The following is a 22644-nucleotide window of genomic DNA, read 5'->3' on the forward strand; positions in this document are numbered from 1 at the left end:
CGTTGTTTTATACATAGTTTCCATTAAAGTTGTTTTTATTATTTTGCAGTTCACCCCAGTCACAGTGTTGCCAGTCAAGAGATTGCAGCGAGGAAGGCGCTAGCATCAGTTCAGTTTCAATCAGTACTTGACACCAACTTGAATTACAAAATAAAGTGCCTGACAACACTGCAATGACGTTAAAGGTGTGAGATGGCGGATTAATTTCGGATGACTGACCTAGCTATCACACCCTAAACGTGGAATTCCCCATTTATTCCACACCCTGTATGTTTGCGAAATTAATTCGAGAGTGACTATTCCCTCTATTTTATTCAGAAATTTAAGTTTATTTGAATCTTATTAGGATAAAGTTCAAACGAGGGGTCAAACAATTACAATTACAAAAAAATTCAATCAATATTTCAAATACTCTCCCTTGGGGGGAAAAAAGAATTGCAAATAAATAACCAATAAATAAAATAATTAAAAAAAAAAAAATACGACACCAGAAATTTGACAAGTACGCGATCCCTCGAAATTCCAGTAAGGTAGTGGCAAACATCTAGACTACGTTGGGGAGAATCGAGGGGGGGGGGAAGTAGGAAGAAGCGATCATTTTTAGGCCTAAAACCGTTTCGTTGAAGATTTAGGTTGGCAGCCTATAGAAGAACCCCCAACATTTCTGGAAAAAGGCGGCCACTACACTACACTAAACAGAATTGGAGACGCGCTGGCTCTGTCTGCTGTATCTCAAGAAGGAGGAGAAGGTGAGGGGACATAGAAGAGTAGCATGGGGTGAAGGGATACGTTTCTTTAGAATTGGTTTTTCGTATCCGAGGTACAGTCAGTGCCATCCATATACGAGACACGGCGGAATGGCAGGCAGCAACGATTGAGGAAAAATCTTTTTATGGAAGTGAAGAGGAGGAAAAAGAAGCCATGCCCGAAGTCCCCCTTCTTATAATCCAGACGTGGAAATATTTGATTGGTCTTTTAATTTCAAGAAAGAAAAAAAGAAGGGAGAAAGAAAAGAAATCTGAAAAGGATACGCAATAGCAGTCGTACAACACCTTGTAGAAGGGCGGGAACTAACACGCTTTATTAGTACGGACTAAATAGGAGACTAGGAGTACACTTAATTAACATAATTAAAGGGTTACTTTATGTACAGAAAGAAAATTGCTTTTAAATAATGCGCCTTAACCCTAATCATGAATTGTTTTGTTTGTAAGAAGGTAATATAAGAGATCTTCCCCCAATTTGGCGGGAACAAGAAGTGATATCTAGTTTACTAGGGAGAAGGTATAAGATACCTAAGTATTCGCGCGCCATATTCCCAGTCCCCCTTTCAAAATACAAGGGGGGACGTAAAAGGAGGCCGGGCTATTTCACCTCTCCTCAGTCGGAAAATACGGAATTTTCGTCATTCGCGTCGCGCTGACGTAAGTTTTCAAGAACCAATGAGATGCTGGTTGTAATTTAGAGGCTGGGATTAACTCCGGACCTACGTTTGGACTGGAGATAACGCTAGAAATAGGACGAATTTAGACCTTCTCCCTAGTAAACTAGATATCACTTCTTGACGGGAATAAACAACGCACGTGCTTCTCTCAAAACTTTTGACAAAACTTAAAAATTGCTGACGTATTTAAATTTGAAATAATATTTATATATAAACCGAATTTAAAACTCATATTTCCACGAAACGTTTATTTATTTATTTAATTAATAAATAAATCAATTTCACAATTGAAATTAAAAACAATTCAATAAAATAATATTTTATATTTAAATTACTCATTCGAACCCCCCCCCCACCCCAATATTCCTTAGGCGGTTCTATAAAATAAATTCCCAGAATTATTAAAATCACGAGCGCAAGTTTTCCAAAAGACAGTTTCTCTCTTCTACCGTATATAATAAAGCCTAGACAGTAGACAACCTTATCGATTTTGCAATGAGAGAGGCGGGTAATTTAGGATTCAATCGCGCTGTTAAATTAGCATATTGTTTATTCGCCTACCTATAACACAGGATGGTTTAGCTATTCGAAAGAAGGCCAATATATTGTTTGTTATTTATGTAGTCGCAATTTGTCAATTTCTCTAGTCAATTTAGTGCATACTATCCCTACTTAATTGATGATGTAGAAGCTGTCCATTGCCTAAACCACCCTGTGGATCACCAAGGGCTACAACGTTGACTCCCTTTGAAGTTACGAGGCACCACACAGAAAAAAAAAATTCCAACTACGTCTAGAAGATAACCAGGTTCGTTATATACATTTTTTTCTACTAAAATTTATATCTAGGGCTACGGTAGAGCCAATAACAATGATAGTTATTACAAAACCGAATTCTCTCTACCATCCCCCGTCGACTTAGCAATTCTCTATCTATTCTCCATTTGTCTATATAGTCCTTAATTTATTGGCACTAAATTCAAAAGAAGTTTCTTCGCAGTTTTTGGGGACGTAAATTACAGAGAAATTTGAGAAGGCCAAAAACAAGTTACACAACTTTAAATGGGTAGTATAGAGGTGAGTAAAAGAAGGGGCTTTGAACGGGGAACATTAGTTTTAAAAGGCACGAAGGATTATTATTATAATATCAAATTAAGTAGGAGAAGATTGGGGAGAGGGGGAAATTATCAGGGAAAAAATCTTTTTAAACAAAAATGATGAACCAAAACTACGCACGAAAATATTGTAACCCAACGTTTACTGGGAAGACGACGTGACGTTGTATAATTGAATTGATAAGAGATTTATATTTAACATAATTAGGCTTAAAGTTTACTTGATCATCTGGAGTAAGGTTTAAGAATAATTAGTCTTTTTCCTGATCATCTGGAGTAAGGCTTAAGAATAATTAGGCTTAACTATCTTTCTTGATCATCTGGAGTAAGTCTTAAGAATAATTAGGCTTAACGTTTTCTTGATCACCTGGAGTAAGGCTTGAGAATAATTAGGTTTAACAATTAACAATATTTCTTGATTTTCTGGACACTGGTAGAAGAATAATAACGAATAATTAGGCTTAACAATCTTTCTTGATTATTTGGACTCAGGTCGAAGAGTAAGCATAGTAATTAGGCTTAACGGTGTTAATAATTTTACGATTGACCTTCCGACCTTAAAGGTTCGTGATTAGGCTTAACCTCAATGTTCTTGTAACATTCCACATGACGTCGAGTTTTACAATACAACATTTACGTGTAAAAACACTTCAGTTACAATGTTTTGGCAGTTAAATAAAATAAATTGTAAGTGTGTTGTTAGGGTAAATGGGGAAGCGTCCTGTGTTTAAAAAAGCGGCAAAAGCGGGGTTTTTAAAATGGGTGTGGTTGATCTTTCTTCTCCATATACACGTAGACTACACTACGAAAAAGAAGAAGAACAGAGCGAGAGAGAAGAGAAGAGAGAAAAGTTTGGTGAGCAAGAAAAAACCCACGCATTGATTTCTTCGGTGCATTGCACTAGGTTGCTTGTGGAGGATATAGAGCCGGCATACTCGGTTCAGTCCTATATATATGTGTACCGAAATGAAGGCTAAGAGTACGCGAGAGAGAGAGGAAGTAAGGCTGAACTTTTTCCGCCTTTTCCCTCCACTCTCCTCTCAGTCTCTCTCTAGGTCGCCAGAAGGCAAGTATGGAATGGCCAAGGCTTAACTCTAGCACTAGTAAAGCTATTAAAACACGACGGCAGGAGAAGAGGAAACAAAGGCTACTTTTAGAGAGTTAGGTAGAGCTATCATTTCGTTTATAGTTAGAGAAGACGCCCGATTCGTTGAAAAAAACGAAACGAAACGAAGTCAACGAGCTATGTAAGAAAGTAATAGAGGGTGGAATGTATAGTAGTAGGCTAAAATAGGCAACCAAGGCTTAACGGTGTAATTGTAACGCGTTTCCAGCTCCCTTCCCCCACCTCCCTCTAAGTTAATCGCGTGTTCTATGAAAGTTAACATTCCTAGTCCATTCTTCCCTTACGTAAGTAGAGGCGCACCGAAACGGGTCTCACGTGTACGAAACCATTAATGCGAAAACACCCCTTCTTTTTTAAGGATATATAACATAAGGGCAGGGAGAAAACACAAGGGGGGACATTTTTACTGTAGTCTGGAATATTAATACTTTTTGCTGATAAAAAGAGACCGTTTATGGACATAAATATTAAAAGTCAAATTATTATTATTCTTTTTTAACCCCATTAAACTATTAAAAAAAAGTTTCTTTCAGGGTTGAACTGGTTGAATATTTGATTAATAACAAGATTTAAGAAATAATAACCAACCTAACTTGGGATTTAATAGAATGTTTTTAATGTATTTTAGAAATTTTGTGTCAAAACAAAGTTTCATATGCTTTAGTTTTTTTGTAAGGCAAGATAAAATCTTATGTACAGGGTGTTTCAGAACGGTCAGCCTGAAATTAAGGGAGATATTTTGCTGTCCGGGCCACTGAATGACCACTTAAATTTAATTAAGAAACTGAAAGACAACGATTTCTAATTTAATTAAGGGGTCATCCCTAAAGTACTTCAGCCATAACTTGAAAACTGTGACCCACGGACGGCAAAAACGTCATACAAACCTCATAACTCCGGAATATGAACTATATGGCGACACATTACCAATAAATTAGCGAAATATATGGCCTAATAAGTCAGTCGTGCATATAATAGCCCAAAACAGAGTTTAAAACGAATAAACATAAATTCTAGGTCAGATAGCGGCGTCCGGGGCAGAGACGGCGTAGAGGCAGGCGTCTATAACTTATCGCGAATTTTGGAGGCAACCACCATTATCATGATGAGATAAAAACGTTTGCCCAAAAAATTGTTAACAATAAATACTTTTTTTTTCATAAAAATACAGCAATTGTTTGATTGGAGGAATGGTCTCTAAAAGAAGCGATGAAACCAAACAAATAATGCACAGATGGTTTAGCTATTCGAATAGGCCCTTTTTATCAAAACGTTTGCCTCAGTGTCGTCTGCTTGTAAGTCGATCCAAAAAGACGTTAGAAAGAGCTTATAAGTTACAAGTCCACCAAATTAAGTCCGTATTGTTTGAAGGTATGTCTAAGGTCTTTGTTGTCCAACAAAGTGGTCAAGCATCAGACTATTTTAACCCCCAGACTCTTTTTATTTATTTATTTATTTAACAAGTGGCGAGGTGGTGCGTGGTCAATGAGCCATTTATAAAAGGGTCTATATTTTAAAATTCAGACTAAACTTGATTAAGGTTGGCTGATTAAAATTAATAATACAATCAAATCTTCGATATAAAATTGAGAAGAAAAAATAATAATCCCGTTTTCGTTGCATGACCACAAAGCAATTCACGATGGTGTCAATTACTTCTCAACAGCTCTCAAATAGCTAAACCACCCTGAGGCGAAACTAACGTACACAATCTCTAAAGTAGAAAAGGAATTTTAACTTTGGACCCAAGAGAAAATATAAGAGATGAGAGGGGAAGGGGGAAGTAGGGTGGAGTGGAAGCTGATACTGTCAAAATTCATCCGAAAACTTTTGTCAAGTTTCGCAAGCAGGCTGCAATACTAAGAAAACAAGTGATATTTTAACAATATTAAGATTGTTTTCGTTTTAAGATAGGCCAATCATCCATCGGTGGAGTAAATTCCAGCAAGAAGCGATTCACTTTAACTAAAATAACTATAACGAGTCTGACACGAACTTGGGATCCCAAATTATATCTAATTAAAATAGAAATAGAATTCCCTTGTACGCGTAATCATTTTATCATCACTATGAACGATAGGAATTCAAAAGATTACAAAAATACAGGGTGTTACAGAAAGGTCTGCCGAAATTAAGGGTCAAGTTGTTCTTTGGGTGATTTTGTGTTGAAAATGTAACTTCAATACCATTTTACCCTAATATCCACCATTTAAAAGTTAATTAATTAACAATTAATTACAGTAATTTACGGATGACCCCTTTGCACTGTCTTTCAGTCCCCCCCCCCTCCATTTCATACAGACATTTAAAAAAATGTATAACAATCCTTTAAAACATTAAAATGTACACCTATTACGAATAAATGAATGACTGAACCTTCGCCAACATTATTATCCTGGATAATAATGTTGGCGAAGACTGAACCCTCTCCAGGCTCACGGTATATAAACGAAAACATTTCATATTTTCGTTATATTATCTAACCAATTATTCCTGCCTCTGTATTATTTTCCTTTCCACTTATTTCCAAACATTTTTTTTTTATTTCTAGGACTACTTTAGTAATTCCAAAATGCTTCTCTCTCAGTCACCCCCCTCTGTTATTTCTCTCTCTCTCTTTTTAATATAATCGCGAATCGCGCACGCTGCACGCAACAGCGAGGCAAGGCAATGAAATAAAAGTGTCTGCTAGCTATCCGACGCTTCTAGATTTTATATATAATTTTACACCTACCCATGGTTACTACTCTCTACAATAATACTCCCTACATTTCACTCGGTTTAGTTTATACAGGACTCTGGTTCCCCTCTTTTGGGATTATTAGTCGAGTTTTTACGTCACTCACTAAACCGTGACGTAACAGTTACTAACCCCTCCTCCTCCTCTTACACTCACCCCTCTACTCTGAAATAATATTTTCTACGTCCCCTAACCCACCCCCAAAAAATAAATAAAATAAAAAATAAAATCTTGCATATATCGAGTTGTTGGCCCTCCTTTTGCGCATAGACCGGTTTCCGTTTGCTCTCTCTCTCTCTCTTTCGACAATATTTTTTTATTTCAACTTTTATATCTTAACACGCGTCTTTATAAAGAGAGGCATGCAGGCAGCTAAACGGGAAAAATTATGAATATATTAAGCTGGTTATTTTTATACTTTAACATAATGGTTCCTAATAATAGATTTAAGATTTGAATTTGAGCGTAACGCTTATATAAGTGTGTTAGTGATGTTGTTAGAGGAGTCTAGGAAAATTGCTTTAATATATAGTTTACAGGCATGGAGGATTCCAACCATTAACAAAAGGAGAGCAAGCGACTTAGAGTGTAAAATCGTCTGCTCTAAGTTGCCTGGTCTCCTTGTGCAAATGGTATGAATCCTTCTTGCGTGTAAACTATGTATTTATAGTGTACAGGCAAGTGTTGTCAGTCATTTGTACAGTGCATTTCAACCACTATCTACAATAGACTGAACTAAGCTTGTAGAATTCTGTCCAATTCAGTTCCAAACTTGCAGAAGATGATCTCATAACAATTACTGGCAACACTGTGAAGCGCATGGGGGTTAAAGTTAAGAAACAAACGGTGGGTTGAAATTTCTCTAGTCTCCTTTGATGTGCACACTTATCTATATAAACTTTGGTTTAGATCTAATTTGTAAGGAGGGAATAAAATAGCTAAGCCTAACTGCCAGCTGTTTCAGTGGAGGGGTTATGGTAATTACACAATAAGATTTTAAATAAATTTGAGATTAGGGTAAACTCATCTCACACAAAAGGTAACACAATGCGTGCATGATAGGCAGGGATGATTTAAGCCTAATGTGTCATTAAAATTCCACAATACAACGACCAATTTCTACACACAAAATGTAATTAAATTTCAAACGAATTTCTAAGCCTAACTGTCAAAATCGAAATAGATTTTCTTTCAATAGTTAATTAGGCCTATTTTCTAAAAGCATTACATCCCCCCTTTAAAAACGGGCGAAGATTTCCGTTTCTTAGAAATAAACTTTATTTTCTTTCTTTTTGAAACAGCGATAGGCCTAAACGAAATCCGTTCGAAAGAATAAAAAATAAATAAAATAATAAAAACAGAATAATTACATATACCTTCGAAATCCTTCTCGAAAAAGTTAAGGTAGTTGTAGTAAGTACAATAAAATATTTTAAAGTTATGTTACGTGTGTGTGTGTGTGTGTCTCCCCAAAACGGGATTGATAACGATCGAAGGTGTAGAGGATTGTGGGGAAAAATATCAGGTTACAACTTTTTGAAAGCAAAAAGATTTGTCCCAAAAAAATATTTAGGCCTCAAAAGTTAGCGCTACTCGCTTAGCATTGGCAGACGACCTTTAAAATTATTATTATTATTGCGCCAAAAATAGGTTTATTCTAGAATCACGAGAGACAAGAGTTAGAGAGCGCGAGAGAGAAAGCGCGCGCGCGGGAAGGACGGTGCTGAGGAAAAGGGCGGGAAATCAGGCACGAGGAGAGGTACAGAGGGAAGAAAACGAGGGGGGAATTGGATTAGATAATTCGATGGAAACCTAATAGAAAACCCTTATAATTCTCGTTATCCATAATTGAGCTTAATTTTTGAAAACGGGGTAAGCGAGTTTAACGAAAGGAAGATTAACTTTTAAGTACCTTAATTTATTTAAAGGGCACGAGAAATGTTTTAATGAAAAATTGCGAAGCAGAATCAGTTGATTGGTTTAAATTTAACTTTATTAAACTTGGAACGAATCTGGTTAATCAATATAATAGAAACCCTGGTTCTCGAAAACAATAGAAACTAAAAAAATATCTCGTTACCAACCTTATGCAGATAAGATTAAAATAAAAGTTTCGCTAAAAGCCTTTTTTTTTTTTTTTTTTGAAAAACACTCGGATTCAGCCAAAAAATTCGATATCCGAAACAAAAGAAAGAAGAAAAAAAAAGGAATTAAAAAAATTAAAACAGATAAAAGAATCATATTTAAAAAACGCTAAGGAAGTTGGGCCAGGAAAAGGAGGGGGGGGGGGAGGTAAATGGGTGACTTGTCAGAAGAAATTTCGCCATTACGCCACCAGAGACTCTTATACGTTGCTGCTAGCTAGAGGTAAGAAGGAGAGAATCTTGGAGCCCCGTACCATGAATATAATCAATTCTCTCATAAATATCGAAATGTACTTGTAGAGAAATACCGAACCTCTTCAATATTAGTAAACATCTATTGCGAGAAATCGGTAAAAATTGCATAAAATCTAAAATTTGCACGAGGTCAAGTTTTGTTAGGTGAGGTCAGGTATTTTTTGTTCGTTTGTTTACTTTATACCTGATATATAAACTATAAATAAAGTGTTTCGACGCAGCGAACTACTCCAATGATGACTGATTGATAACCCATGATAAAACTACAATTAAACCAAGAAGGGATAACTAGTTTACTAGGGAGAAGGTATAAGAGATGCCCAGGTATTGGGGCGCCCTAGTCCCAGTCCCCCTTTCAAAATAAAAGGGGGGACGTATAAGGGGGCCAGGCTATTTCGCCTCTCCTCAGTCGGAAAATACGTAATTTTCGTCATTCGCGTCGCGCTGACGTGAGTTTTCAAGAACCAATGAGATGCTGGTTGTAATTTGGAGTCGGGGGTTAACTCCGGACCTAGATTTGGACTGGAGATAAAGCTAGAAATGTGGTGAATTTATACAGTCACCCTAGTAAATTAGATATCACGTCTTGATTAAACCTTAACGGGATTTCAAAATAGTTTTAAATGATAAACTTCCGTCGAACCAATATTTCTTTATTTTCGAACTCCCCGCGCTCTAATTAATAAAGCGAGTAGACATATAGCAATCAATACTAACGATAAAATTAATTAAATTCATGTCTCTAGACTGTAAGATGTCTTAAGAAATAAAGAAGGGGATCCAAGGCAGCAGGAAGGGCAAAGAAACGGGAGGAAGAGAGGAGGAGGGGGAGAAGGTTAAGCCTAGTAGAAGAGAGAGAAAGAAAGAAAGAATGGAAAGAAAAGGTAGTTAATGGATGATACCAACATAAACGATTCTTTTAAAAACGAAGGGGGGGGGGGTCAACTCCAAAGTCTTCCAATCCCCTCTCTCTTTCCAAAGACGACGACGCGTTGCGATGCGATGCGAGAAAAAAACTGCAGAAGACGCTAAACCCCCCTAAAAACTCCGCAGTCGAAGTTTCTTCTGCTTAAGGAGGTAGGGATGCATGGTGGGCCAGATATTCTAAGTAATAAAAAAAGAAAAATCTATGAAAGAGAAAAACTAAGGGATGGGTGGAGGTGAAGACACCCGAGAGTTTATCCCATAATGAGTTTAGAATATTGTCAAGGTATTATAAAGGATCTTTCTGCCGGCGTTTAATGCCATAATCGAGGGTGGAGAGATTAAAGGATATAGTAAACTTTGGGTGAAACGAACTTTTAAGGGGAAGGTTTGTTTCATATCCAGCTTTCTATGTCTATAAATCTTTAAAAAAAGTTATTTATTGGAATGCTAGTTGAAATTCTAAAAAGGGATGGTGAAATAATTTAGTCTATTAATTATTTTTAGATTAAATCGGACTGGTCAGATTCAAATACGGACCTTATTTTAAAACAGGTTTAACTCGGACTGGTCAGTCAATCGTGTTTCAAGAATCTTTATCCAATTTTTTGATATATTAAGGTAATTTACCGTATAATGAATGAAACGTCAAGGAAACCGCTCTCTGGACAAAAGATCTGTCGAGTTTGTCGTAAGAAAAACAATCTCACGTGGTAAAGATAAATTTTCATATTAGGCTTAAGGTGTATTAACTTAATTGAAGTACAAAAGACAGAGTCAAAAAGTAGGCCTCCTTGTGTAAATGGTATGAATCCTCCCAGTCAGAAAACTACGTATTCTTCACACACACACGTTCTACGGTTTGCTTCCCAATTAAACGCGAAACCTTACGAATCCACCATAACATCTCAGTCAACAAGTCACACCCTTGACCTAGGTAGCCACAATCACCTCAACCCTACCCCCAATTAAATGAAACCCAACTTGACCTTACCCTAAACCTACGTTTCGCTCAGTTTTGCGGTCATCCTTTTGACGTACATAACCTAACCTAAGCCTAACAATTCAAACAATCCATACTATTTCACTAACAAAACCTTAACATTATCTTAAGGACAAAAAAAGATGCGCTATATATCTTCAACACTGCACTTTAGTAACGAAACCAAAAATAAAAAAAAAAAAAATGGGACAAAATTCGCCTTGTTGCTAACGAAACTTGGGCTCAAGATGAAGAAGAATGAAGGGAGGTGAGGTAGATGAAGAGACGAAGGGTCGGTATATATATACAGGGAAACAGAAAAGAAAGACACCGGGGGTTGCAGCCTCTTGTGGGGCAGCGTTGTAGGCAAAGGGTTTTTCTCTTCCCACCCTTACCTCCCTCCGGCTCTCCCGTTCTTCGAAACCAGCCCAAGTATATTTTTTTTTTCTTTCCTCCTGGCATCAGAGAACGCAAAAATGTCTGTGTGTATCGATTAGAAGCAAGAAGGAGTAAAAGGAAAAGAAAAGGAGGAAGTTAGGCCTCGGCCCAAAGCGCGACTCGCCTGTGGCCTCCCCAGGAAAAAAAGACGCTAGAGAGAGCGAGAGAGAGAATTTACGAGGCTCACAGGCAACGATGACCAAAGACTAACCCGCCTCCTTCCTCTTTTCTCCCCTCATCTTCTCTACCCTTCAACCTTATCCTTCTTTCTCTCTCTCACTCACTCTTCTCCGATTCCTACTTCCTCCTCAGGAACAGCGAGTGATAAAGCTAAATTTTGAGGAAGTTTTAAAGAATGGCTTAACAGTATTTTGAAAAACTGATTTTCAATAACACTTTCAGAAGGTGCTTCACAATTACAAATACCAATGGAGTTATAATAAATGGGTTTAATGGAAGTGTTTTCATATTTCTTAGCAAACAATTTAACCTAATCACAAACTACCATGAATTAATACATAATATTACCAACTGCTCACTGAATAGAAACAGAATTACAAGTTTTTCTGTCTGTTTTATACAGGCAACGAGGATTCATACAATTGGCACAAGGAGACCAGGCAACTTAGAGCGTAAAATAGCAGACGATTTTACCCTCTAAGTCACCTGGTCTCCTCGTGTTAATGGTAGGAATTCTCCATGCCTGTAAACTATGTATAGATTGCGGTTGAATCGCCTGGCAACACTTGCCCGTACACTTATCTATTTACCGGATGTATTTCGATGCAATATTCGATTCACAAATCCTAATCATAACAACAACCGGAAATAATTCTATTTTGAAATTTGGTACGTTATTCAATAACAATTTGACGTATTTCCATCAAAAATTTTCAGAAGAAAAAGCACCTTTGTCAAAAATTGAACATTATCACCTCGGTTCCGTTCCTTAAGTCCACCACCACCAGCACCCCTGTCCTCCCCGTCTATCCCTGCTCGATTTCTGTAGCCTATATCAAAAACTCCTCGAAAAACACACTCCCTTGACTCCCAGGGAATATAAGTATAGAAATGACGGCGGCGTGGATTTTTACCCCATCCTAAATTGGCACCGCGTACCGTGCCACGGAGAAGGCACAAAAGCTACCAACCAACCAAGAAATCCCTTATACTAATCAAACTTGGTAGTCCATCCACTTTCAAGGGCATTGCATCCTTAACTTGGCGGGATAAAAACGCGAACACCGAAAAAAGAAACGGGAGAAAAAGAAGAAAAAAAAAAAAAAATAGACGCGCTCGGCCACGCTATTCTGGTGATTCTTCGTTTCTGGCGCGTCGGCCATCACTTCCAATGCCGTTCGTACCATTTGTAGAGGTCAATAAAATTGAAACTAAGATACTTTTGGGGGGTGGGCTATTTATTTGGTGGGAATAAGATTTCTGTATTGAATTACGTTTTTGAGACGGACCTAGAACTTTTCTAACAACCAACCAGGAATGGTGGCTGGCCTATCCTGGATTGGCTTGGCTTGGTTTGGCCTTCGGAGAGATACGTCTGAGGGTAGACAAGGTTTCGCCTTACTGAGAATTAATCAAAGATCAAAGAGATCCATTTTTATCGTAATTTTTTTTTTAATTTCTCGGAACCTTATCATATCAATATATAGAAATTTGAAAAGATGAGATTTATGTAAAGGAAAGGTATACCCTAGATTTTCTTTTTCTTATACTAGATAGTGTGTGGGCAAGTGTTGCCAGCCAGTCATTTGTGAACCGCTATCTACAATCTACCCTGAACTGAAGAGCAGTTAAAGTTAAGAAACGTAGGAGCAAATTTCTTTAACCCCTTTAGCACATGCGCAGTTGCGCACTATCAGGGTTCATACAACTTTTGGAAAACAAATTTCCCTGATATTTCCAGGTTTTTCCCCATATACTTCCCTGAATTTTCCAGGTTTTTCCCGTATATAGAGTATCCTATGGAGCAAATGTTAACGAAGGAGGGTGGGCAAATATGACTTTTACATAATCAAAGGACATCCCCGTATCTCTAGTAGAACCAGAGTTATGAGCCTCCAAAATATAGTGTAATGTTAATCATATGGAGGGGGGAATGTTCACGAACATTTTGCTTAATTACTCGGCCCTGTTTGACGCAAATTTCCCTGAATTTTACTAAAAATTCTAAACTTCCCTCAGGTTTTTGTCAACTACTTATTTCCCTGATTTTTCCAGGTTTGTATGAACCCTGACTATGTATAATTGGAACCATGTACCTATTGATACGATATTACAAAAGATATATAAACAATTAAGTTAACTTAACTTAATGGAGATTAATTAGACAGGTGGTTCTAATCGTTCAATAGAATTTTATACCCACAATCAAACGTTATCCGCTTCGCAAGTATGGGGGACCCAATTTACTTTCTAAAATGATTACGTAACATGTTAAATGTTATTTGTATTCAAAAGGCAACAATCAAGATCTTATAAATAATATATACGCTGCATTTCCATATACGGACGATCTAGTCCTAGCCTGCCAAGCGTGCTTTTGGGCGTAGTCCCAAAAAACTTTATATTGGTTGTTATAACTATATTCATTTTGACGCAATTACTGACGTATAAATGGCGGTTTTTTTATGTAAAAAAGGTGCCTCGAAACTAGTTTTAACCTTTATCAAAGAATATCACCGTAAACACTTTCCTCGAATTTCAAACTCAATTCATTAAGAATTTATACCAATTATACTTCATACTCTACAATTGGTAGTTTCTGGAATAGAGTGTAGTAATTTCCTCGATGTATGTAGGGGTTAGACTAATCCTTATGTATGGAAGAATTTTAAATGTTAATTCGAGGGGGTAACCACACCATTCTTGTAACAACATGCGCCGCTAAATGTGCGCCTGTTTTTGTTGTAATCAAATTTTATAAACCGACTAAATGTCCCCCCTTTCCAAAATTTTACTAAATTGGATATGTTTTAACACCTAAATATCGTTAAATTTTCCAAATTATTGCTAATTAGCTTGTATATTACCACCTTTTTCACTATATTATTATTTTAGTTTCTTTCAACCCTAAAATGATGCGCACGCCACTTATAGCCACTCGTGTAACAACGACTTCAAACAAACCAAAAATCGCAAACTCAACACACAATCCAAAGTACTCTTTAAAAAATTGCGAAACTAAACAGAACTTCAAAATAAATTATAATTTATAACACTTATTATTAATAAAAAATTCAAACACCCAATTTCAATTTCACGAGCGATTTCACCGGAGGGTTCACTCACTAAAATTTCAAGTCCCCCTCCCCCAACAACAACAACAAAAAACAACAGCGTCACGCGCGTTTGAAACCAATCAAAACCAAGCCCTAATTATTTTAATTTCACACACAACATAGCATAGACCTATATATATAATAAATCCGCCAAGAACCCAACAACCCAACTGAACTCAACAAACGTTGTTGGGAAAAATCCATAATATTCTAATAGAATATATTTCAGGGCGGAATGGCACCCACTTACTACGAGTTTTGATATAAAGATATGACCCCATTTTGAGCTTTGAGCGTCGGGGCGAGCGAGCGAGCACCGACCGAGTAGTTTGTTGTTCTCCTTTTCAAAATGAATCTAACGAATTTTATTTAAAAATGTTCCTTCGAGGGCCAGGGAATGTGGGTGGGGTGTGTTTTACAGGGTTCATACAACTTTTTGAAAACAAATTTCCCTGAGATTTCCAGGTTTTTCCCCATATATTTACCTGAGTTGTCCAGGTTTTTCCCGTATATGGAGCCAATGTTAACGAAGGAGGGAGGGGGGAGGCAAACAGGACTATTACATAATCAATGATCAATGGACATCCCCGTATCTCTAATGTAACCATAGTTATGAGCCCCCAAAGTATAGTGTAATGTTAATCCTATGGAGGGGATGTTTATGAACATTTTGCTTAATTACTCAGCCCCTGATTGACGCAAATTTCCCTGATTTCCCTGAATTTTGCTAAAATTTCTAAATTTCCCTGAGGTTTTTGTCAACTATTTATTTCCCTGATTTTTCCAGGTTTGTATGAACTCTGGTTTTAACAGTTGACATACGTGGAAAAGACCTCGCTTTCTCTCTCTCTAACTGTGGTAATCAAAACATTTGGATCAATATCACTGTTACGACGTTAAACCTTGCTACCACCATCACTCCCTCTCTCTCTTGGAAAGCCACCCCCTCCTTTTCTAGGTCCCTTGGCTGGACGGACGATTCACCCTCCTTTCTATAGTATTGATGCAATTTTCTAGGAAGGAAGGGTAACCCGGTGCACAGCGCAGCGCAGTTAAGAGAAACAGCAGTTTTGGGGTCTACGGTTGCCTGCCAGTTAGTTGAAGGGAAGGGGGAATGGAAGGAAAGACGAGAATAGATAGAGTGAAATTTTTAGCCTTTATTGCGTTTTAGACGCCTTTAACGGCTACTAACAAATCACACAAATGTATGTCTGGAATGGAAGTTTCTTTTACTAACTTATTTTGGCCTATTTTATTAGCTTTTATTTATTTATTAAACTCGTTAGTTAGGGTATAAGAAGCAAATTTTGGCCCATTTTCACGGGTACATATCAGATCGACTTGTAACTAAAAGACACAACAGTGTTGCGCAATTCAGATTTATAATTAATTTCAAAATTTACTAATAAGTACTTTCTAGGGAGTTTCCTTCCTCATCGTCTAAGGTGTTTTTCTCTGAAGTTTATTAGTAGAAAAAATGTCAGAATATTGCGTTTAACAATTACAAGTAACATGAAATGTCAAATAAATTAATTCAAGTGTCATTTGTGATTGCAATTCAACCACCATCTACAACAGACAGAAAAAATAATAGAGCTATCTCAGTTGTGACGTCAATTCTTAGGTAAAACGTCACGGGCTTAGCTTTGACAGTGGGCAGCCATGTTTGGTACCGCTATGGGCAAATAGTATAGGTGACGTCACACTAAGGCTTCTGAGATAGCTCTATAGCCAAGTCAATATTGAAATTCCCAGACTTTCGAAGCCTCTACACTTTAACCGAGTTTCTCAGGTAAATATGTCAACCCTAAACAAAATGCCAATACAATATCTTAGCGATAATTAATGGGAAATTAGCACTACTACAGTAAAAGACGTTCACAAATAAGGTAGAATTTCTTGGAAATACTCCGGCGCTTTTTTCGCAAAGAAGAACAAACTAAAGAATCATATTCATTATCATATAAATGAGAGAGATAATTAATGTTGTTTACAAACCTATTTACTCCTCTATGAGCCTTAACCCATTTTTATTGCTAAACAAAAATCTTCCCAAAAATCATCATATCTTAAAATACACAGAACAGAACAAAACTAAACAAGCAAGGAGCGTTGAAAGATTTCCATAAAATTTCGGTGAATCTGTTATCTCTTTTTATAAACTTAAACAATGAAAGAGGAAGCTACGATGGATGAAAGAAAGAAACAACGGACAGGGTGGTAGTTCTTGGGGGAAGGAAGACCTTTTACCCCCAACCTTTCCTGAGGGCACGAATAAAAACTTACAATTATCATAAAGGGATAATAGCTTATAAATAATTAAACAAAACTTCTACAACACTCGTCACATTTTTAAACTATTATCAAAACTACCAAAAACCTTATTATTATCTTGTAGATTGCGATTCAATTGCACTCACAAATGACTGGCAACACTTGCCCGTTATCTCTTTAAAATACAGAGATATCCATACAAATACAATAATATATATCGAACATTTCTTAACAGTCGATGCGTGAAACACAAGAAATAAAAAAGGGGAAAAGAACAGGGGGGGGCGGCATAAAATAGGAACAAAAGATGACGTCATTAAACGAATACCCGTAGAGTCGGGCTCTGTGTTGGCGAAAAGAGAAACGAGAGGTTCGGTACTAAAACCCATAACAAAATAATAATATCAACTTGTCTGAATGTTTAATTTAATTACGTTTTGAAAGAAGAGAATGTGTAATATGTTCTATTTTTATAAAATCAATTAGGCAAATTTCATTGTTAATTGTTTCGTGTCTATTTAAGGTGAGGGACCCCTCGGCGGGGAAAGCCGAGAGAGAGAAATGAGTTTGTGTGTGTGTGTATGGTACGCTTGTGTCTGTAGCCTGTATTGTAGGGAAGCCGGGTTTAGTTGTGGAAGGGGCAACAAAATTGGCGGGGAAAAAGGAACCCGGGTGTTTGAAAGGGGATGAGGGGTGGGAGAGAGAGGGAGGTAGAGATGTAGCGGGAGTAATATGGCGCGAAAGAGGAACGCCCCAGAGTCCGGTCTCTGATAAAAATGGTGACTCAAAATATTTCTCTCGTCTTTACACTAAAACTCTCTCTCTCTTCCTCTACGCAACACCCTACCACCCCACCTCGAGTTGAAAATTTTACACAAATAAAATCATCCTGAACTATTATGCACCGTCAAAAATGGAAGCCGTAGTTTAAAATTTGAATATTTGCCAGATTTGGCCTTCCCTCCCGACTTCTCTCTGGTTCTAATAAATTAGAAATTTTGTTAAGCCTAATCAACAATTAATGATCTCTCAGTCACGAAACGTATAAGACCATTGTCCACGTATTTCTAGTTTGAAATACAGTTTTTACTAACGATTAACCGGATAACAGTAGTCACTTCCTAATTTCGGTTAATGGTTTTAGAATCTTTCACGAATGTTATAAAATAAATTAAAAGAGACAGTGAGTGAGAGAGCCGCAGCCATTAAGACGCTTTTGTACAGGAAAGATAGGCATAGGGGGAGGTGGTAAAACAGGAGAGATCCCAAAGATGATGTTTTAAGTTTCCACACACACACACACAAAAAAAGAAAATAAGACGCTGCCGGTTTTCTAAAAACTCCCCCAGTGTATGCTTGCAGAGTTACTTTTTAAGCCAACATATTTTTAGAATGCTAGCTTTTTTTTTATTTTTCAATTCCCGCCATTCCCCTCTGCATTTCCCGCGTTTTTTTCCCTCCAAAATCATAATATCAGAAGAGGGTGGGAAGGAGGGAGGTCAGATTTAGGAGAAAAATACGTCGGTGAAGGAGGAGGGTAAGAGGATAGGAGAAGAAAACTAGTCTGTCGCTGGTTTCAAACTCCACGATGGGTTCAGGACCGCGAAACACCACCCCGGCCCGAGAGATGACTTTTTCTCTGTCCCTCCCCATCCCCCTTGAAGCCCAGAACCCGAAAAACTTTCTTGGCTTTGCGAGCTTTTAGCTTTGGCCTCGGATACACGTGCAAGAAGAACAAAAATCTTCAGGCGTAGTTTTTGGGTGGACGGGGGGAACGCCAAATCCGGGGGACGAACGCTGAAGAATCGAAATTCTTGGGACCGTTTGATTTTTTTGGGGAAACCAAAGCTTGATACTGGTTTTTAGGCTAAATTCGTAATCTACCCAACCAATTATATTGTTTTATCGTTCGAAATATTCCTATATTCCTAGATAACGGCGTAGGGCGTTCGCGTACATAGTGAAGATTGATTTACATTTATTTCAAAGGCATATGCTAATTTTTCACCGTTTAAAGCCGATTAATTATGGTAAATTTCATTATTTGAAGTAACACTATTCCATTATCCTATTAGGGTTGAGGAACTTTGCATAAATCATAATATTCGTATCATAATTACGATAAAATATCGTTTGAATATTGAATTACAATAACAAACGTCGAATTTTGAAGGATATTAACATTTTGAATGATTAACTAGGGGTTAACGATTTCAAATCCGGTGTTAATGAAGGTTTAAACAATAAGCCTTGGCTAGCGAAACGATTAGCCGCCGATTAATGGGGTAAATCGGTTCGGCGAAAGAATCCGGAGATAGCCTACTAAGAAAGAAAGAGATCTTTTACCTGGCAACGGCCGAAGGAATCGTTGTCTTCGTCTTCGAAACCTTCGAGGAATGTTTTTGCGGCGCAATCCAACGTCGTGATTTAAAAATAAAATTATAACGAACTAGGCCTACGCGTAGACACGACCGAGAAGAAACTCTCGAAGACCGAGCGAAAAAAACGAAGCTGGCGTTTAGGCCTAGGCGTAAAGATCGGGGAATTTCCTCGAGGAAATCCTTCTAGCGGCGCGGCGTGTCGCGAGTACTCTACCAAACAAAGGCAAACGGGCGCGCTTTCTAGGCCTAAAACTAGGCCCTGGATGAATGCCGCCGTGTCAACCTGTCCGCACTCGCAAAAACACACAACCGATCGCCGAAACGCGGCGGGCTTTTCTTCTCCCGCGAAAGGACAGCGCGCGCTTTCTCTCTCTCTCACCCGTCTCGTAACGAAACACCCGCGCAGCGTCCGAAAAGTTTCGGACAATCCGCAAATCGAAAATCTGGCGATAAACCGCCGCGTTAACTTGAAAAAAGTAAATCCTTCTCGTCGAGAAATAAAACAATAGCTTCTCCCTCGAGTTTAAAGATTATGTTAAACAATTTATGGACGAATGATGACGTCCGCCCTTCGACTCTCGCGCTAACTAAAAACACGCATCTCTTCCGACCGCTTGTTCCACGGATTAATACATGATATCCGCGGGGACAGGACAGGTTATCTCTTCCGATTTCCACTTCAATTTGTAGACTCGAGGGCCCACTATTCCATTTTTTGAGGAACTAAATTACGCGGCGCCCTCAGACGGAAGGCTTAAACAACCCTGCCTTTCTATCAACTTTTGGCTTTTACTTTTCCTAGCGGTCGTACTGAGAAAAACACTAGAATCATCTCGGTTTACCTTTCAATGTACGGTGAGAAAATTTTACAAGGTCTCCAATGGAAAGTTACCCTCCTTATCTGTTTAGACTGTCAATATTGGGCCAATTCCATTTAAATTCGTAATAAGAGAGGTCTATTATCTCATCCACGCGCTAGACGTCATTCCCATATAGTAAGCCGTGTAACTAGAACCCCTTTTTTAATTACCAAATTAATTAACTGTTACAACTTTGGGTTTTCGCTGTTTGGGAACATGTTTAGCAATACGATTTTGCATTAATATTTTTTTTTATTGAAAGGTTTGGCCATTCTAGATAGGGGAATATTTACGTTGCGCGTCAAAAAAGGTAGGTAAAATTTAATGGCTCCACTCTTTTTTATAATAACGTGGAAAGTGCACATTTAAGCGTAATTTTATAGCAAAAACGTGCTTAATTTCGGGAAAAAAAATTGTATTATTTTTCGATGCAAATTTCTCAGGTATTTTTAGATTTGTAAACATATTTTATCAAAGATGTCTGATGTAAAAGCTTTGGAACACCCAACTTTAAAAGTAATTTATTAAAAGTTACCAAACATCTTTCCTATAATAAAACACGAGCCCAAAGATACTATAGTAGTATTTATAAATTAAATTTAAATAGGTTCCTTACGAAGTTTTAAATAAAAAATTTCGTTCAGCCCAAAAACAAATTGATAGAGAAGTTTCCCATGTTCAAGCTTGCGCTAATGAACTGGAAAAAACTCTACAAAAACGAGCTACTATCGTAGATCTTAAAGCCTTATTGGGCGGAATGGTTGAAAAACTCAATTTGTTGAAACGAAAAGTAAGATTAGGGCTGTTACCTTTGTGAAGGAAGGGGATTTAAATGCAACCAAAGGCTTATAGAATGTAAAACCTGGGTTAAAATAGGCTGATGAGAGTGTAGTTGAAGAATTGGAGGCCGCCTCTGTATGCAAACGTAGAGTAGAACACATCAAGGAACACTCTAGTCTGGCTAATCAAGCTCCAAATTCACTTTGGAAAAAGAAAAGATTGGATAGAATGTTGGTGGAACATTTTTTGAGATGCGGATATTATAACACCGCTCTCAAATTGGCCAAACACGCTCAGATAGAGGTAAAAATTAAGGATTTCCAGGAACGTACGTAAACTGAACTGTTTTGATTCTAAAGGATCTGACCAATATCGAGCTATTTTCGATATCTAAAGAAGTTGAAGAGTCCCTCATGGAAAAGGATACCTCAAAATGTTTGAATTGGTGTTACGATAACAAATCCAAACTTAGGAAACTAAAAGTTAGTTTAGCGAAGGAGTTTCACTAAGTAACCAAACCTTGTCAATTCAAACTCAACTTCAATATTAAATCCACAGAGTTCTTTGGAGTTTAATCTTAGGCAACAAGAATTCATAGAATTAGTTCGTAATGATAGACGTATGGATGCTGTCAAGTAATGAAGAAACTTGTTTACCCATCTTCATTTTGAAGAAAAATCAGAAACAAGCTAACGAACATTGTTTTTTTCCCATCAGACACGCCAGAAAATACTTTGTTAATTTGGAAGAAGATCAACTAAAGGAAGTTCAACACGCAATGGGACTACTGGCTTATCCAGTAACAACTACTCTTTCTCCTTACAAGGAACTTTTAGACGAATGTCGTTGGATTTCTTTGGTTCAACAATTCAGACAAGAAAACTTTAAACTCTTTCAAATGAGCAACTTTTCGGTCTTTTCCGTTGTTCTTCAAGCTGGTTTGTCAGCTTTAAAAACTCCGTCAGTGAAAATACATATCACCACCCATGAAAGAATCCCTTTCACACACGTTCACTACATTTTCAGGCAATGCTATAAGCCAGAAATAGAGCGAAATCCGGATTGCCCCGTTTGTAGTTCAACTTTGAATGTCTTGGCTTTGCATCTCCCTTACGCTCATTGTTCTCAATCAAGACTAGTTTGCGCTATTAGCGGCCAAGCTCTTAATGAGCATAATCATCCTATGGTTCTTCCAAATGGCTATGTTTACGGAGAAGAGGTTCATTTCCTTCCGCATTAATTTACTCTTAAGCCATCAAATTAATCACTATTAATTATTCCAGGCTTTGAAACAAATGGTTCTTCAAACTGGTAAAATAACCTGCCCTAGAACCAAATTGACCTTTGATTTCAAGGATGCTGAGAAAGTATTTGTCATGTAAAAATATTACCACCGGGACATTCTAGGATCTAAAAGAATAAATTTAAAAAAATAAGAACATACCTAGCTTTCAAATTTTGAATGTGTTTTTGTTTCTTTAAGTTTGTCGTTGTTTCGTTATTATTATTATTATTATTTTTTTTTGACGTACTTGTTCACTGTATATAAGAAGAAAAACAGCACCTATAAATAATAGGTTGTTAAAACGTATAGTTTTTCCAACATTTATGCAAATTTTTGGAGTGATTTGTAACTTTGTTTAACTTTTCTCCTAAGCCATATTAAAAAAAAAAAATGTGTAAATTGTTTTGTTGTCCTCATTATCAGTAATTAAAAAAAAAAATCGTTTTTCGTAACATTCTTGAATCTGTGAAAAACTTAGGGCTGTGCGAGCCTTGATTTTTTGGGTTCGAGCCGAGCCTCGAGCCTTGCATTTTTCGGTTATCGAGCTTCGAGCCGAGCCTCGAGTTTCTTACCGAGCTTCGAGCCTTAAGCTGCATGTTC

General features: G+C 37.4%; 2 protein-coding genes across 11 annotated transcripts in view; one reads left to right on the top strand and one right to left on the bottom strand.

Annotated features, from left to right (window-relative positions):
* Positions 1-19724, bottom strand: part of CtBP (C-terminal binding protein) — a 42055-nt gene extending 22331 nt beyond the window's left edge. Inside the window, exon 1 of one of the 2 annotated variants that reach the window (XM_089838904.1) lies at positions 19085-19724. The gene's annotated coding sequence lies outside the window, so the exon portion shown is untranslated. The remainder of the gene's footprint in view (positions 1-19084) is intronic. The other variant, XM_089838903.1, reaches the window with a different exon arrangement.
* Positions 19725-19831: 107 nt separating this feature from the next.
* On the top strand, positions 19832-22443 carry Kaz (E3 ubiquitin-protein transferase Katazuke). Of its 9 annotated transcripts, XM_089838911.1 has the most exons (11): positions 19835-19969; positions 20029-20114; positions 20242-20289; positions 20423-20495; positions 20587-20769; positions 20856-21062; positions 21119-21241; positions 21318-21394; positions 21477-21719; positions 21786-21978; positions 22043-22443. In XM_089838911.1, the coding sequence occupies exons 4-11, from the start codon at positions 20457-20459 to the stop codon at positions 22139-22141; spliced, it is 1164 nt and encodes a 387-aa protein (XP_089695037.1). In that variant the 5' UTR covers positions 19835-19969; positions 20029-20114; positions 20242-20289; positions 20423-20456; the 3' UTR covers positions 22142-22443. The 9 variants fall into 9 exon arrangements, with proteins under 9 accessions (XP_089695040.1, XP_089695037.1, XP_089695038.1 ...); XM_089838914.1 differs by lacking the exon at positions 20029-20114 and having other exon boundaries at positions 19832-19969; XM_089838912.1 differs by lacking the exon at positions 20029-20114 and having other exon boundaries at positions 19835-19974.
* Positions 22444-22644: the final 201 nt, after the last annotated feature.

This window comes from Phalangium opilio, unplaced genomic scaffold (genome assembly GCF_054372755.1).
Source record: "Phalangium opilio isolate 3A_F unplaced genomic scaffold, DU_Popi_V2 ptg000003l_1, whole genome shotgun sequence".
Lineage (NCBI taxonomy): Eukaryota > Metazoa > Arthropoda > Arachnida > Opiliones > Phalangiidae > Phalangium > Phalangium opilio.

Coding starts and splice junctions, on each gene's coding strand:
- Kaz (XM_089838914.1), top strand. CDS start 20,457: ATGTCTGATGTAAAAGCTTTGGAACACCCAACTTTAAAA. Junction 20,770..20,855: donor TCAATTTGTTGAAACGAAAA/GTAAGATTAGGG, acceptor GGGTTAAAATAG/GCTGATGAGAGTGTAGTTGA. Junction 21,720..21,785: donor TTGTCAGCTTTAAAAACTCC/GTCAGTGAAAAT, acceptor CTACATTTTCAG/GCAATGCTATAAGCCAGAAA.